General features: G+C 35.6%; 1 protein-coding gene across 9 annotated transcripts in view; it reads left to right on the top strand.

The window, feature by feature from the left end:
* grh (grainy head) overlaps positions 1 to 13,668 on the top strand; it is a 303,339-nt gene that overhangs the window by 233,844 nt on the left and 55,827 nt on the right. For all 9 annotated transcript variants that reach the window (XM_022063435.2, XM_022063258.2, XM_022063186.2 and 6 more), the window contains one exon: positions 1,181 to 1,292. In XM_022063435.2, coding sequence (XP_021919127.1) covers positions 1,181 to 1,292 — 112 coding nt within the window. The remainder of the gene's footprint in view (positions 1 to 1,180; positions 1,293 to 13,668) is intronic.

Raw genomic sequence — 13,668 nt, 5'->3', positions numbered from 1 at the left:
TATAAAAATATTCTGCATGTCAAAAATGTTTTGGGTAATTTTTATTTGGAATTATTTTAACATTATAATTTATTCTGAATACATTTAATTTATTAGATATAAGTTAATAACAATTTATTTTCATTACAGAATCAGAATGTGTAGAACATGAACATATGTGAATACAAGTCTCAGTCACTGGCATTAATAATAAAATACATTTAATATAAAAAGTAAGAGTTGGGAAGTGAGAAATATATAGAAAAATATTTATCTTCGATGCATAGTTTTATCAATACGAAAGATTTTCTGTAAGAGATATTGTAAACTTTGCTAACATTCCGATCTTTCTATGTGTTACTAATACAACGCTTTTATTTTCTCTTCTAAGTAATACTGACCACGACCATTTGCGATGGCGTATTGCGCAGATCACGACCAGGAAGACGTAATAGTAATTCATTATAAGTGCTCCGTTTATTTGATGGCAAAAGAGTTTCAGAAGCAGTATTTTATACTACTGACATCTAAGAATCAATTAAAGCTAAACACATTTGTGAGCGGAGAGTCTGACATCACAGGCCTATTAGATGTTGTAAATACTATCACAATAATTGCTTCGTAGTTGTATAGTGGACATTGTGTTTTGTACACACTACATGACAGAAATGTAATGTCAAGTGTAAACATTGTAGGAAGAGTATTTTGGCAAATTCGTCCTGAATCAGGTACCAGTTTCGCATGCCGTGGTGTAACATATGTGGTTATTTACTTATGTATGTAAAGTTCAGATTCGTTTTGTGTATTTATAGATCCTTCAGGAATTTTTTGATTGTGAATTCACTACCGTAGTTTGAGAACCTACGTGTCATTATAATACACATTTAAAAGAAAGACCAGACTAGTGTTATAGTATTATTTAAAATAAAAGTCCTAGCTGTCCTCATTACAGTACTCGATAGTTTTATGAATACTGAAGGAAATTTTTTAGGCGTCCACATTTTCAGGCGTATTATATTTTGCTAAGTATTGATTATAAAAATAACAATTTCGTAAAATGTCCTCATTGTATTTGAGTAATTTATAACAGGTTCACTAATGTCTCATTAGGTTATTATTAATTGTTTTTAGGAAATATACTTCTAATGAATTGAATACTTTATCGGTATGATGAAATAACAGCTTCTTCTTCTTCTTTCAGAGCATCGTGATGCTTATGTTCCGAGAGGAGAAGAGTCCAGATGACGAGATTAAAGCGTGGCAGTTCTGGCACGGGAGACAACACAGCGTCAAACAGAGGATATTGGACGCAGGTGAGTTGGAAACCAAAAGACTTAAGAAGGTGGTGCTGAGGTAGCTTATTTAGTAGTCTGTGGTGTCTTACGGCGGACTGGACGATCGGGGGTTCGCTCCCAGCTAGGGCAAAAGACCGGCTCTGTGGCCCACACAGCATCCTAAAGCGTTGCAGGGTGGCGTGGTTTTATTCACTCACCCCCACCTATTGCCGAGGTCAAGAACGATTATAAGTTATACCAGTTCTCTTCGCAAGCGCCTCCATGGCGTGTAGCAGCGGGGCAGCTTTTCTAAGTTATTTAACATTGGTAATGAGACAATGATGATGACTCAGTGGAGCCGAAACTCGTTTGTCAAGTGGTAATTGTGATTAAAAGCAGCTGGTTTAAAGATAATAAAACAAGTAAACAGGCCTAGCTGCGAAGTTTATATAAGATTTTCTAGTCTCCTAAGATGTGATTCAAAATGAAGAATACAAGCACTTCATTATTCTGACGACTGCAAACATCCGTTAAGATTATTCTCGCTCCATTAAAATTACAGGCGCTACCACACTAATTTGAATATATCGGCACCGCTTTGCAGTCTGACTTGTTAATGAAATTGTTCTGAATTTTTTAGAAACATCAGTTTTATACCAAGAGATACAACTCATTAGTTGTATTTTATGCACCACATTTTCCTCTCGCAGTGGCCTTATTTCTTGTGTCATAATTTACATGCCCAATTTTTAATTACTAATGTCGTTTAAATTTTGAACTACATGAAAGTTTACATCAATTAAATTAAAAGCTAGCATTTCGTTGTTTAAATTAATTTATACAGGTATTTATTTCCGTTACAAAACAGCCTACTTACAGTAACGAAGAAATAACACTGGAACTTTTATTTCCGTCGTTATTTATAATTTTTTATGTTATTAAATTTGTTTACTTGACTTTGTGGTACATGCAGTTTTTATACTATTTGGGAAATTAACTTGATATAATATAAACATAAAACAGCACAATAAATACAGACATTTGGTTTTAAATAACACAAGTAAACACTTTGCTATTCGAAAATTTCATTCTTTCGATTATTTACAAAAACAGAGACAAATCATGTTTCTTTAAACCAGTTTCATCATTTTCGGAATATCATATCCACATTTTTTGTAAGAAATCAGTCAGTGACTGCAATTTGAAATTTGATAACTGTCATTTACCTTCACATTTGTTCCCATACTTTAATGACCTAACGTACATCGGCAGGCAAAGCGAGAGAATTACATTTCAAGCTGCCTCTGTTCGTTTTATTATTCATGATTTAGTTATCAGCACTGTCAATAACTCTGAGGTGGTAGCGTCGAATGATATGATCATTAATACAAATGAATTAAAAGGATAAAGAAGGGAGGATTTGTGTTTTAATATAAGATACTGGTGTTTGGTATAGACCTACTCGTATTCGTAATAAGCATCGCAGTGCTTCAAAACAAATTTACGTACCAGTGCGTCTATGGTAGTGGATAATCCAAAGAGACGTTTTTCTTATTTCATGTTGGCGTGGAGCCGATTCTTTTCTTTCTTTTTTTGTCTATGAACTCTCATTATCCCTACTTTCTTATTTGTTATCTTTCTCACAATATCTTCAGTCACTATTTTTTTGTTCCCACTTTCATTATTTTATTCTTCGCATCGTTTATCTTAATTTACATGATTTTCGATTCACAAGATTGATCAAGACGACCTTTAATATAATGTTAAGAGATGCCAGTAGCTGATAATAGCATCGAAAAATAAAATTGGGTCTCATATTCCTGACAATTTCCGAATAAGATGGCGATAGTATATATCGTCTTTATGAATGAAGGGACTAATGTGCATTCCTCTGTGCTCTTATCTCGTTAAGTAGTGTAACGTAGCCATTTATATCACAGGGCTAATATAAATATGCGATTCATTTAACTGATAGGCCATTTTCGTGATTTTTTCATACTAACCGTAACCCTGATCATTATGTGAGATTTCGGGTTCTCCCGGCGGCATCTGTGAAGATGGCTGTCTCTTGGATTGTTGCGTCGTTTAGTCTGATAGAAGGTCACCGACGTTTCAGAGGCAGCAGCACATCCGAAACGTCGGTAAACTATCATACTACCCGGCGTAACAGCCCAGAAGACTAACGATCATAATTTTCATGGCCGATATTGTTAAAGGGCATGTAAACTTTTTTAAGTAGGCCTATACGCTAATATTTCAAATCGCGTGTAGATTATGCACGTTTAAAGGCAAGTCTTATGGGTTTTCGCGGCTGGAGTTCAATGTGTAACTTCGGCTTTAGGGGAGAAGACTAGTCGAATGTTGAAAATTATCCAGGATTTTTCATTGTTTGATTTGTGTTCAGGGTTTCACTTAATTCAAACTTCGTTCAAGAGTGGTGTGTCCCGATATATGTGATTTTAGATTTCATAATCGTATCAGAAAATATCATCGCGTTGTAAAATATTGCAGCACACAGATTTGAAGGGTCATTCATAAAATGCTGATTTCTTAAATAAAGTTGGTAAGAAAAGGCCACAGCAGTGAACGGCAGGGAACAAGCTACAGAGCAAAGACTTTCCCTGATACAATGTAGATTTAGCCCATATTTCACCGTAATTAAAAAGACTGCATAACTTACGAGTCTTTTAATTCGCGTCAATAATTAACCCCGTAAAGCCTAGGAGTAATTATACGTACCATTTATTTTAACAACCGGTAACGCTGTATTTTGCCCACAGTATGTGAGAGTGTAGGCTTCATATAACGCTGATAATAAATAGCAATTTATCTTCGTAATGAAGTGTTAGTAGCCAGTTCTTGAAATTTAGGCCTGAAAACTACGTTTTCGTAATTATGTCATAGGCTTTTTTCTTTCTAGGCCTCTCAATGTTTGTATTGTTTTATGATATTATTCAGAGGCTTTTTAAGAATCTAATGAAGTTTTATGGATCCCAAAAAGGGCAGGCATTGTCTTCACTACCTGAGCGACTGTTAGCTTCTGAAGGAGGACAGCGCTTCACTTATTTAATTGTTTTTATTTTTTAATAAAATACTAAAAGTGGAAGTTTTATTCTAGAACGTAGCCATCGAGCCTTATGCCACTTTTCATTCAATTAAAATATTAAAGTGAAACCGAGAAACACAGGTACACGTTAATTGGATATCTTAAAACTTTGTTTCTTGAGAAACATCATGTCATTGATCTGAAGTAGACACTTTGAGCATGTCCGTGCATCTGAACACCCACTGGCCATTCCAGGTGGCTCGGTACGTTGTCTGAATATTCAGAACGTTTCTATGCACTTGATGTTTGTAAACGGAATATAAGGTGACTGCGTGGTCAGCTCTTGTTTCCATTATACGCGGTGCATGTGTCAGATTAGACTGTCATATTTAAAATAATACAAGTCGTAACGCGAGATTAGCTGCTTTACTTTTAAGGCATCATGAGATCAACGTCACCGAAGTATACTTATTCAGAGATTTTAAACGTTCAGTGCAATAATTTGCAATAGTATGGACACTGTCGTTGCTGGTCTTCTGGGTTGTAATGTCGTGGATTTTTTATGTAGGTAGCAAAGTTTCGGAGAAACAACTGCCTCTATCTTAAACTTTACTCCTGAAGACGGACACAGTATTAATAAAGTCTTCTCGGGCTATCAGCCGTGTTAGTTGGTGATCAATCGCCGACGTTTCGAGGACCATCTCTGTCCTCTGTGGCTCGTAGCCACACAGTCAACAGCCTTGAAAATGGAATAAACACAAATAATTTAGAATGTTATTTCTTAGTTGTTCTGATTACTAGATCACTTAAGCTAATGAGTCACTGTATGTTGCATGTGTTTATATTTACAGCAGTGGACCGATTAAATAAATCCATTCTGGAGTCTAAAATGGAAACACGAACAATATTTATTTTTACATTTATTTAGGTAGAGAGCTGAACCTGCATCCGTGTATAATATAATCTCGGCCCACCACTGTTCGAAACTGGTGCAATATATGTGAGTCGTTCGTTGTTGGGAAGCATGGAGGGAAGCCTGCTTCCCACGTCTGTTGTATAAGATGTGACGCTGGTTTGGTATAGAATTGCATTCAGCGGTGCGACAATGTATGCAAGCCGACAGCTTTGGTGTAAGGCTTCAGAAATTGTATATCGCTGTAGAAGACTGGGTTACACATAGGCTCCTCTTTCAAGCTCTTTATGTTGTAATATTAAAATTAGTTTTGAAAATATACCGCGAAAAATTCATATGTGAAGTGACATAAACTGGGCCTAATCCAAAATTCCAAATAAATATGGTGACCACGGCGATTTGCATTAATTATGTTGGGCTCAAATTAAACACTCGTTTTTATAAATTTTATTTCCTATGGTTTTCAAATGCTACGGATTTTAAAATTGGACGACGTCAAATAATCTCACTGTTACAGGAAAGCTATTACACATAGCTTGAGTATTTTTTTATCCCAGGATTGCTGTGTTTTGCAGTTGATATCCCATTACAAAGAATTCGAAAAAGAAAATATTTCCTGGAATGAAAGACTATAGAAACATTCACATATATAAATGGAGCTACATGTCGCGACTTGAAGGATTCTGCCATTGTCCGCTTGCCGCTTCAGGTATTTTAAATCTCTGATACAGGAGCTTTCTTTGTTAGCTTCTGGTTTTACTCTTACAATAAAATATAATTTAAATCAATATTCCATAAATATACTTTTTACTTTCACGAATAAAATTTCACACCAATTTCAGTAGTAGTGACTAAATCTGATAAGCGCTCATTGTTTTATAAGACAGTCGAAAAGTCACTGGACAATTCTTCTTTCTTCCATGCGCTGAATATTTCCAAATCAATCAACGTATGCATGAACTCTTCGTTACGAATTCGTAAGAGCGTATGCCCAGAAACATGGGCTGTATCAGAAATTGTATTTCCGCTGTTTCTGTTAAATTTCTGCCTGTACTACTCATGAGCCAGTTCTCAGAACCGTATAAGTGTACATTTAATAATATAAAGTTACAAAATTTAAGAAGTTTAACTTTTATAGCTTTATTTATGAAAGCAAGTTTTTGGAGCCATAATGCTTCTATACCTAACCGTGAGTGTTATGTGATCACTACGTCATTTATTAGTTGCAAGCGAAAAGTGAAGTTGCCTTGTTGAGAGAATAAGTTGCTCTCATGGGTAGATCTTCCAAGTTTTTTTTGGCCAAATCTCCAGTTATAAAAAGCTGATTAAAATACAAGTGTAGACGTGCAAGAAACCCACTAATATCGCATCTCTGTCTTCATTATTTGTTTTGAGTGTCTTAAAATCTCTGGCGTGGTTTATAATAGACTATACAAACCATCCTGTATAGCAATGCCTCAAAAATAGCTTACCTGAGGATAATATCAATTAATCATTATGCAAAGTGGAATATTTACGTCACTTACTTTGACAAATCCCTTAAGTGCTTGTTGGAAATGTTCAGCATCTGCTGTTAGACATAACTTAACATACCTTCAACGTATTCATGAAAGCTAGATAAAAAAGTTCCAGAAGAAATAAAAAAAAAATAAAGTAGGAACTGGCAAACGTAGGAGTGAAATGAAGACGATAACAGGACGTACTTAGTTTCATGTTGCCTGGCACGACGTCAGATTCTCATCTGGGCTTGTCTGTCTACGACGACTGCCAAATGTCTTAATAATGTTGGTATTTCTGGACACCTGTTTGATAAGTTCTTTCCTCTGATGATGGTTATGCTCAATGGGGTTTCGTGATCTTTCCGCAGTCACATTAGAGCAATAAAGAAATTGGCAAATATTTCTGAGATATTACCTTAGATAGGTAAAAACTCGTACCAGCCTCCATCTAAGAAATCTGATCTTCTTGGCCTTCACATGTGGATATTGATTGATTAATGGACTATTGTAAGGTTATTTATTAGATCTGACCCCCAAAATTGAGCAGGATTGTACATTTGTTTATATATTTCTACTCTAGTCTAGCAATTTTATATGCTTTCTCAAGATAAGACTAAGAAGAAACAATAAATAGTTCCCACCGAAAAATAGTAATTGAAAAGAAAAGTAAATTTGGAGCTTCTGTCCGTATTGAATGAATCTTGGGTCATTGTCCGGCAGAAATAATATTCTGTCATTTGCGAGTAGTTTCAGTGAGTTTATTTGGGTCCCACAAGATTTGATTAATGTAATATTGAGTACCAGTGTACACACGTAGATTTCTGTACTGCTGTGTCATCTCAGACAGGAGAATAGCAACAAACAAGCTAAAGAGGTCAATATGTCGAACCAGTAGAAGTGCATTACCTTATGAAAGATCCCTTGACGTTCGATGTTTTGGTAAACTGTTATTTAGTTCAAATATGTCCAGAACGTATCTTTGGAGATTGATGAAGAGGCTTCTGAAGACCCTGTTGTTACGGTCCAACCAACGAGGGTCAGCGATAAATCACCCTAAAATAATCGGATGGCATTAATATTTGATGTCCATATTTTTAAAATCGAAATCAGTTTTTATGTTAATAACTTTCCCTCTGTGACACGCAATTTCATTATAATCACACATATTAATTGGAAAGTTATTGGTAAAAGTAAGAAAGCAAGGTATAAAATTTGAAACAACTTTCCCATTTCATTTTACGTCGCATCACGCTTGCGTGATGGCGTGGAATAGAATTTTACGTTTGTAGTTATCTCGATATAAATCATAAATTTATCCAAATGTCTTACCGTATACTTCCGCCTTTTGATTACGATGACACACATTTTCGATATCGTGGTTTCGTGTTTAGTGTCCTTGACAGGTGAAGTTAAACGTACAAAGAACTGAAAATCTCTGATAGCTGCGCCTTCCGCACGGCTTTATCATCCGTGGAGTTTCAATGAACCTCTTCACCGTTTTGTGCCACGTTCCTATGGAATAACGAGACTTTCCCTTCATCTACAAAATCAGCAAAGTATTTAGCGAAACATTGAAAAAAGTTACTAATAAGTTGCTGCTTACCTTAAATCTGTAATCCAGCTTGCATTAATTGTGCATTTGACTACATGTACACATTATAAGAAACAAGATAACTAGAATGTATTATTTTTGTGTTTTTATGATGAAATGGACTCTGACCTTTTCCGAATACACTTCATAATTTTCCGTATTGCGGTATTAGACTGTAACACCGTGTAATCCTATAGGGATTTACATCGGATCCGAAGAACCTGCTGTCTCAATCTTCATGATATAAGAGAGTGTCGTTTTGAACGTTTGGCGACATAGTACAGGGTTACACGTTGTCACCATTAAGCGAGCATAATCAGAATTCCAACCATCGTAAAAACCTCAGATTTCAGATTATACAAGAGTTTAACCAAACGCGTGTAGCTTACTCATATCAGTGCTACTTCGTAGTTGCACACAAAAGAAGAAAACCATTCTCCTGTATCCTAAGGTAATCATAAATCTTCACGCTTTAATTCCCATATGATATCTAGTCCATTTTACATTTTTACTCGAGCATGTTGGTACACCTGTAAGAGTAGCCTGTGCCTTGGCCCTGTCACGTTCAATTATAGTTTAGCCTGAATAAGGCAACGAACCCAGGGGGATTAGAAATATTCCACCTTCTGGCTGTTGTCTCGGCCCTGACGATAATTTGATTCCAATCTATGGAGGCGCATTTAATTACAGACCTCAGGGCTGTATTTAGTCGGCCATGAATACAACAAGATGATGGGTAATAGAAGAATATTAAGTAGAAGGAAGGAAACCGAGACGATGCACCACATATTTTGTGCTTGAGTTCTCTTGCTAGGAAAGCTTAAGGCTAAAAGAAATAAATGAGCAGTGACTACCACTATGGAGCAGGGACCTTCTTGAGAACTAGTAGTTGCTCAGCTAGTCAAACATTTGCCTGTCTTTTATGGAAAACTGATCGACTGATTTTAAAGTCGGAATTTTATTCCTAGAATGTACAATATTAATCTACTACGCGAGCATTTCCTGATTCGACATAATTCAGCGGCATTTGATTCGATATAATTGTTACTTCTGATCTGTATACACAGCTGACTTACCGAATAGGTTATAAATGCAATAATGCTTCTCGCTTGCTATTGAAAGATACCTGATTCGAATTCAAGCCAGATATTTAATTCTCTAGCTGAGATTTTTCACGGCTGTCTTTATATGAAGGAAAATGGAGGATGGTAAACTAATATAGGCCATGATTTCTCCTTCCCAATCTTACTACTTTGTACCACTCGTTACTGTGTATGTCCAGGTGTCGATATATCGCTATAAAATAACAAGAAACATCAGGCATCTACCGCTGATCAAAGCTAAAATTCACTTAATGTTCCAGTGTTATTTTAATATATTTTAAGTAAGTTTTGCTTTAATTGTACAATAAATCCAAGAGCCTGGTTAGATCAGTCAGTATAATGTCTGACTACGTACTTGATGATCAGTTTTCGATCCCCGGTAGAGGGATTTTTCTTCCAGCCTCTGCATCCAGAGCTGTTCTGGACCCCACTCAGCCTTCTATCTAACGGGTGTCGGGGGTCTTTTAACTGGGGGTAAAGATGCCGGGGCGTGACGCTGATCACTCAACCCCGTGTAGTACCGAAGTCTAGAACGAGTAGGAGGTATACCATTTCTCTCCCCGCCCCAAGCATCTAGATGGTGTGTGTCCGGGATACATTTATAGCTTTTATACAATAAAACCTTACTAATTCTGACTAACAGGGGAAGGAGTAGTCTGAATTAATCAAATGCCCGTGGAACGTGCAGATAGTTTCAAGTCGTAGCTCGTAACAATTCGAGAGTATATTCAAAATCTTGCAGAAGCATGTGTTATCTTTGACGACAAGAATTGTATTGAATTATATTAGAACACGAGCATGACGAAAAGAATAATACAGTTTTATAAAATGTATAATTTCAAAACAAAATGTAGGAAAAATCTCCGTACGTACATAGATAAAAAATAAGTCAGCTGGAATTGTAGAGAACCCGAATTAGCGAGGTTTTGCCGTGCTTAAGCAAGTTGATTTTAATAATTCATTTTGGGTTTAAGGCTACAGTTTTAGTCAGAACTGCAGAAGATGAAATTTTTATATAAACTTCAGGCTTTAATGAAATATGTTGCCAAAGAAAGGGAATTTAGTTAAGGATTAGTATGGATCATTGAGTGTGTTAGATGGACAGCACGTTTCAAGCAAATAAACTTTATTATTCCTTCTTAATCATTTCCCTTCTAAAGGTTTATTTAAAGGCATAGACGTTTTTATTTTACTTAGTATAACATTCGGCAAGACCCCTTCGATAGGGGATCTGCTCATCGAAAGGTCTTTTGCATTTACACAGGACAACTTAGAGTAAGAGGGACCTATTTCCAGTACCTGGTCGGATTTCTGACCCGCAGTCCCCACCTAATTTCAGCAGCTAATATAACACAGCTAAATTATTAATGTTTGGTGTTTTATTCTCGACGAATTAGACTTCAAAATTGTTCAAAATTTAACACACTCAGTAAATGATTTGCTGTACTGTTCTCTGTTTGGCAGAGCATACTTTGCCAGCGATTTTCATAGAAAATTTGTACCGTGATAATGAATTATTAATTTTGAATGTAATAAAAGACTTGTAGTAATGGCGATTTATTTTCTTACTACAGAACATTTCATAAAAAGAAAATGAAATATTACAAAGATACGTCCAAGAAAACTGAATCCAAAATGAAATGAAATCATATAAAACCTGAAATGTTTCAAGAGATTTATTTCATTAAATACCTATGCGAATTTATTCAAGAAAATTTACTCGTCGAAGCAACAGATATATGTTCCCATCTGACAATAGAAGCGGAGACTTAGTATCAGTTAAATGAAAAAAAAATAAACAACGTGTTTTAACGTACGACGAACAGTATGCCATCAATTCTTTTGGTGACGCAGCTACAAAACGAAAAGCTAGAATCACTAATGCAACCTCAACATGCGACATTCGGGTCTGGACGTGTGGTCCATAAACTAAAAGTTCAATCACCTTCAGTGACCTTAAGAGAAGCAAAAGGGTAGGAAGATGAATACAAAGCAGATAGAAAAAGAACTTTGGGGATTGTAGGGATTTTCGCATAACAACGCTGTCATGATTTGAAAATATTTATTAATTTAGTGCTAACTTTGAGCCATTTTGTTATTATGTGTTTCATGTTACAGTACGCCGGTAAACTTTCCATATTCACTCACTATAAATAATGCTATGTGTACGCAAGTCAAGTTTTAAGACGTTTCTTGTATGTTACTGAGATACACATTTATGTCAGGGGTTCAAAAAAGTTAGCTGACAATAATGTTTATACCTAACTTTCTCGTGCCTTTATCAACTAATAGTTGTAGTGCAAGGGTCGCTTTGACCTTTCCCCCCCTCAAATACACTTACATTCGTGTGCCTTTAATTAGCAAAATTCCGTGCTAAAACTAATTTGGCAAATTCCGTTTTGGTGAGATTTCAAGTTTTCATGGCGACGTGTATGAAAATTACCGTCTTCTGGGTTAATATACCGTGTGGTCTGATAGAAGTTACCGACATTTCAAAGGTGTATTCCTCCTCCATCAAGGACTATTGCACTTGCGATGGAGATAGCAAGAACCTCTGAAACGTCGGTATTCAACCAGATACACGCCCAGCATCCTAGAAGACGGTCAGCTGAATTTCTGGTGTTCCCTTAAAAGTTCAGCCGACTTTCCTCACTAACACGTTTGTAATTCAAACCGAAATTACACTGAATGTGTTAATAATTAATCTATCGGAAATACTGTAGGCTTGTATCAATGTTGCAAACATGGCTGACTTTATTTATGGCTTCTTATTGACTTTGTTAATAACCGAGACGACTGAACAATCTTATCGGAGTTTTAACATTTATCAAAGTCAAAACGAAACTAGTTTTCGACGTTCAATAAACGCTTGAGTACTGCTACCTTGTGTGCAGTCTAATTAAAGTCTTGGAGAACACTGAAAGGAAACATATCATCTCAAGAAGAAAACGTCGATTCGACACATTATTTAGGAGCGGATGTAGCTCTTCTTTTGTTTCATATTTTGTTGGGAACCTAACAAGGAACTCAGTTCCCTTTAAACAAAACCACGCCTTTAAAATAAAACCAAGCCTAAAAAAATATGCAACGCCCATAGATTTCACATTGTCCTAGGCCAGTTCATTTTGTGTGTAATTTATAAAGTAAGCATATCTGAAACGATACACGAAGGAATTGATCTTTTAAATTCAACTTTTGTGGAATAAATTACAGTTGAAGTAAAATGTTTACAAGTAGCCATATAATTTTCTCATGTCTTGTTGATAGTAATTCTTCTATATTTAGGAATATTTATGATTATGTGTTACTTTTATAATTAAGAATTTCACGTAATTTTATGATCCTTCACTTGGATGCTTCGAAAAAAAGATGGAGTAGCACCGCTAGTGACTCATCGACCAATTCTTTTCAAGGTCGCCTGTTATGTTTTGGGAATAAAACTATAAAGCAAATAACAGACTGATAATTAATTTTAACTAATACTTAATCAGCCAACCATTATTTAATACAATGGAAAAGAGGGAAGGTGAAATAAGTTCGGAATTCAAATACATATTTCATTTCCTGTACTTACGTGTGCCTATAGAGCATGAATTGTTATGTATCTGTGTATTCATTCGCTGAGGAAATAAATTTGTCTTAAGGGCCACGAATGTAGTATATTTCTGCAAAATAAACTTTTCTATAACGAGTACTTAAATTTCTCATCCCATATCAATATACTGGTTGTTGTTCATATATTTGTGTAAATATTTATTTATATTAAAATAATCAGGGTTTCTGCCCCTCCGAGGTCTTATATTCTGAATTATTCAATCAGTAAATTGCTCATATAAGATATTTTCGAATGCTGGAAGTAACTTTAGAGGCAGATTACAGAACCAAAAATGTATGAAGCAGACTGCAAGGTATTGTACCGGTATGTAACTGAAGTTAACTATGAAATGCAAAGCAACGTGTATAGTGTTCTTAGAATATCATACATAGAATATGTCCTTCTGGAGGAAAAGAATGGATAGGAAGACCTAGGAGTGAATGGAAACGATAATTATACGTCAGAACATCGGAACGGGTTTTAACGCACCAAATCCTTTTCGTGAAGGAGTGGAAATAAAATGAGAATCTAAAAAAATTATTGAATAGCTTACATTGATTGAATGTAAATTAGTTTATTTTCAGTATTGAATCATTCAGATTCGTGTGGTGCTTTATAAAACTGTTCATAATGGGACATTTTAATCATAGGCTTTGTTTCAGTAAACA

This window comes from Zootermopsis nevadensis, unplaced genomic scaffold, assembly GCF_977971745.1.
Source record: "Zootermopsis nevadensis isolate Lab colony 2312 unplaced genomic scaffold, Znev_1.0 Znev_ptg000029l, whole genome shotgun sequence".
Classification (NCBI taxonomy): domain Eukaryota; kingdom Metazoa; phylum Arthropoda; class Insecta; order Blattodea; family Termopsidae; genus Zootermopsis; species Zootermopsis nevadensis.
This window is presented reverse-complemented; position numbering and strand designations above follow the sequence as displayed.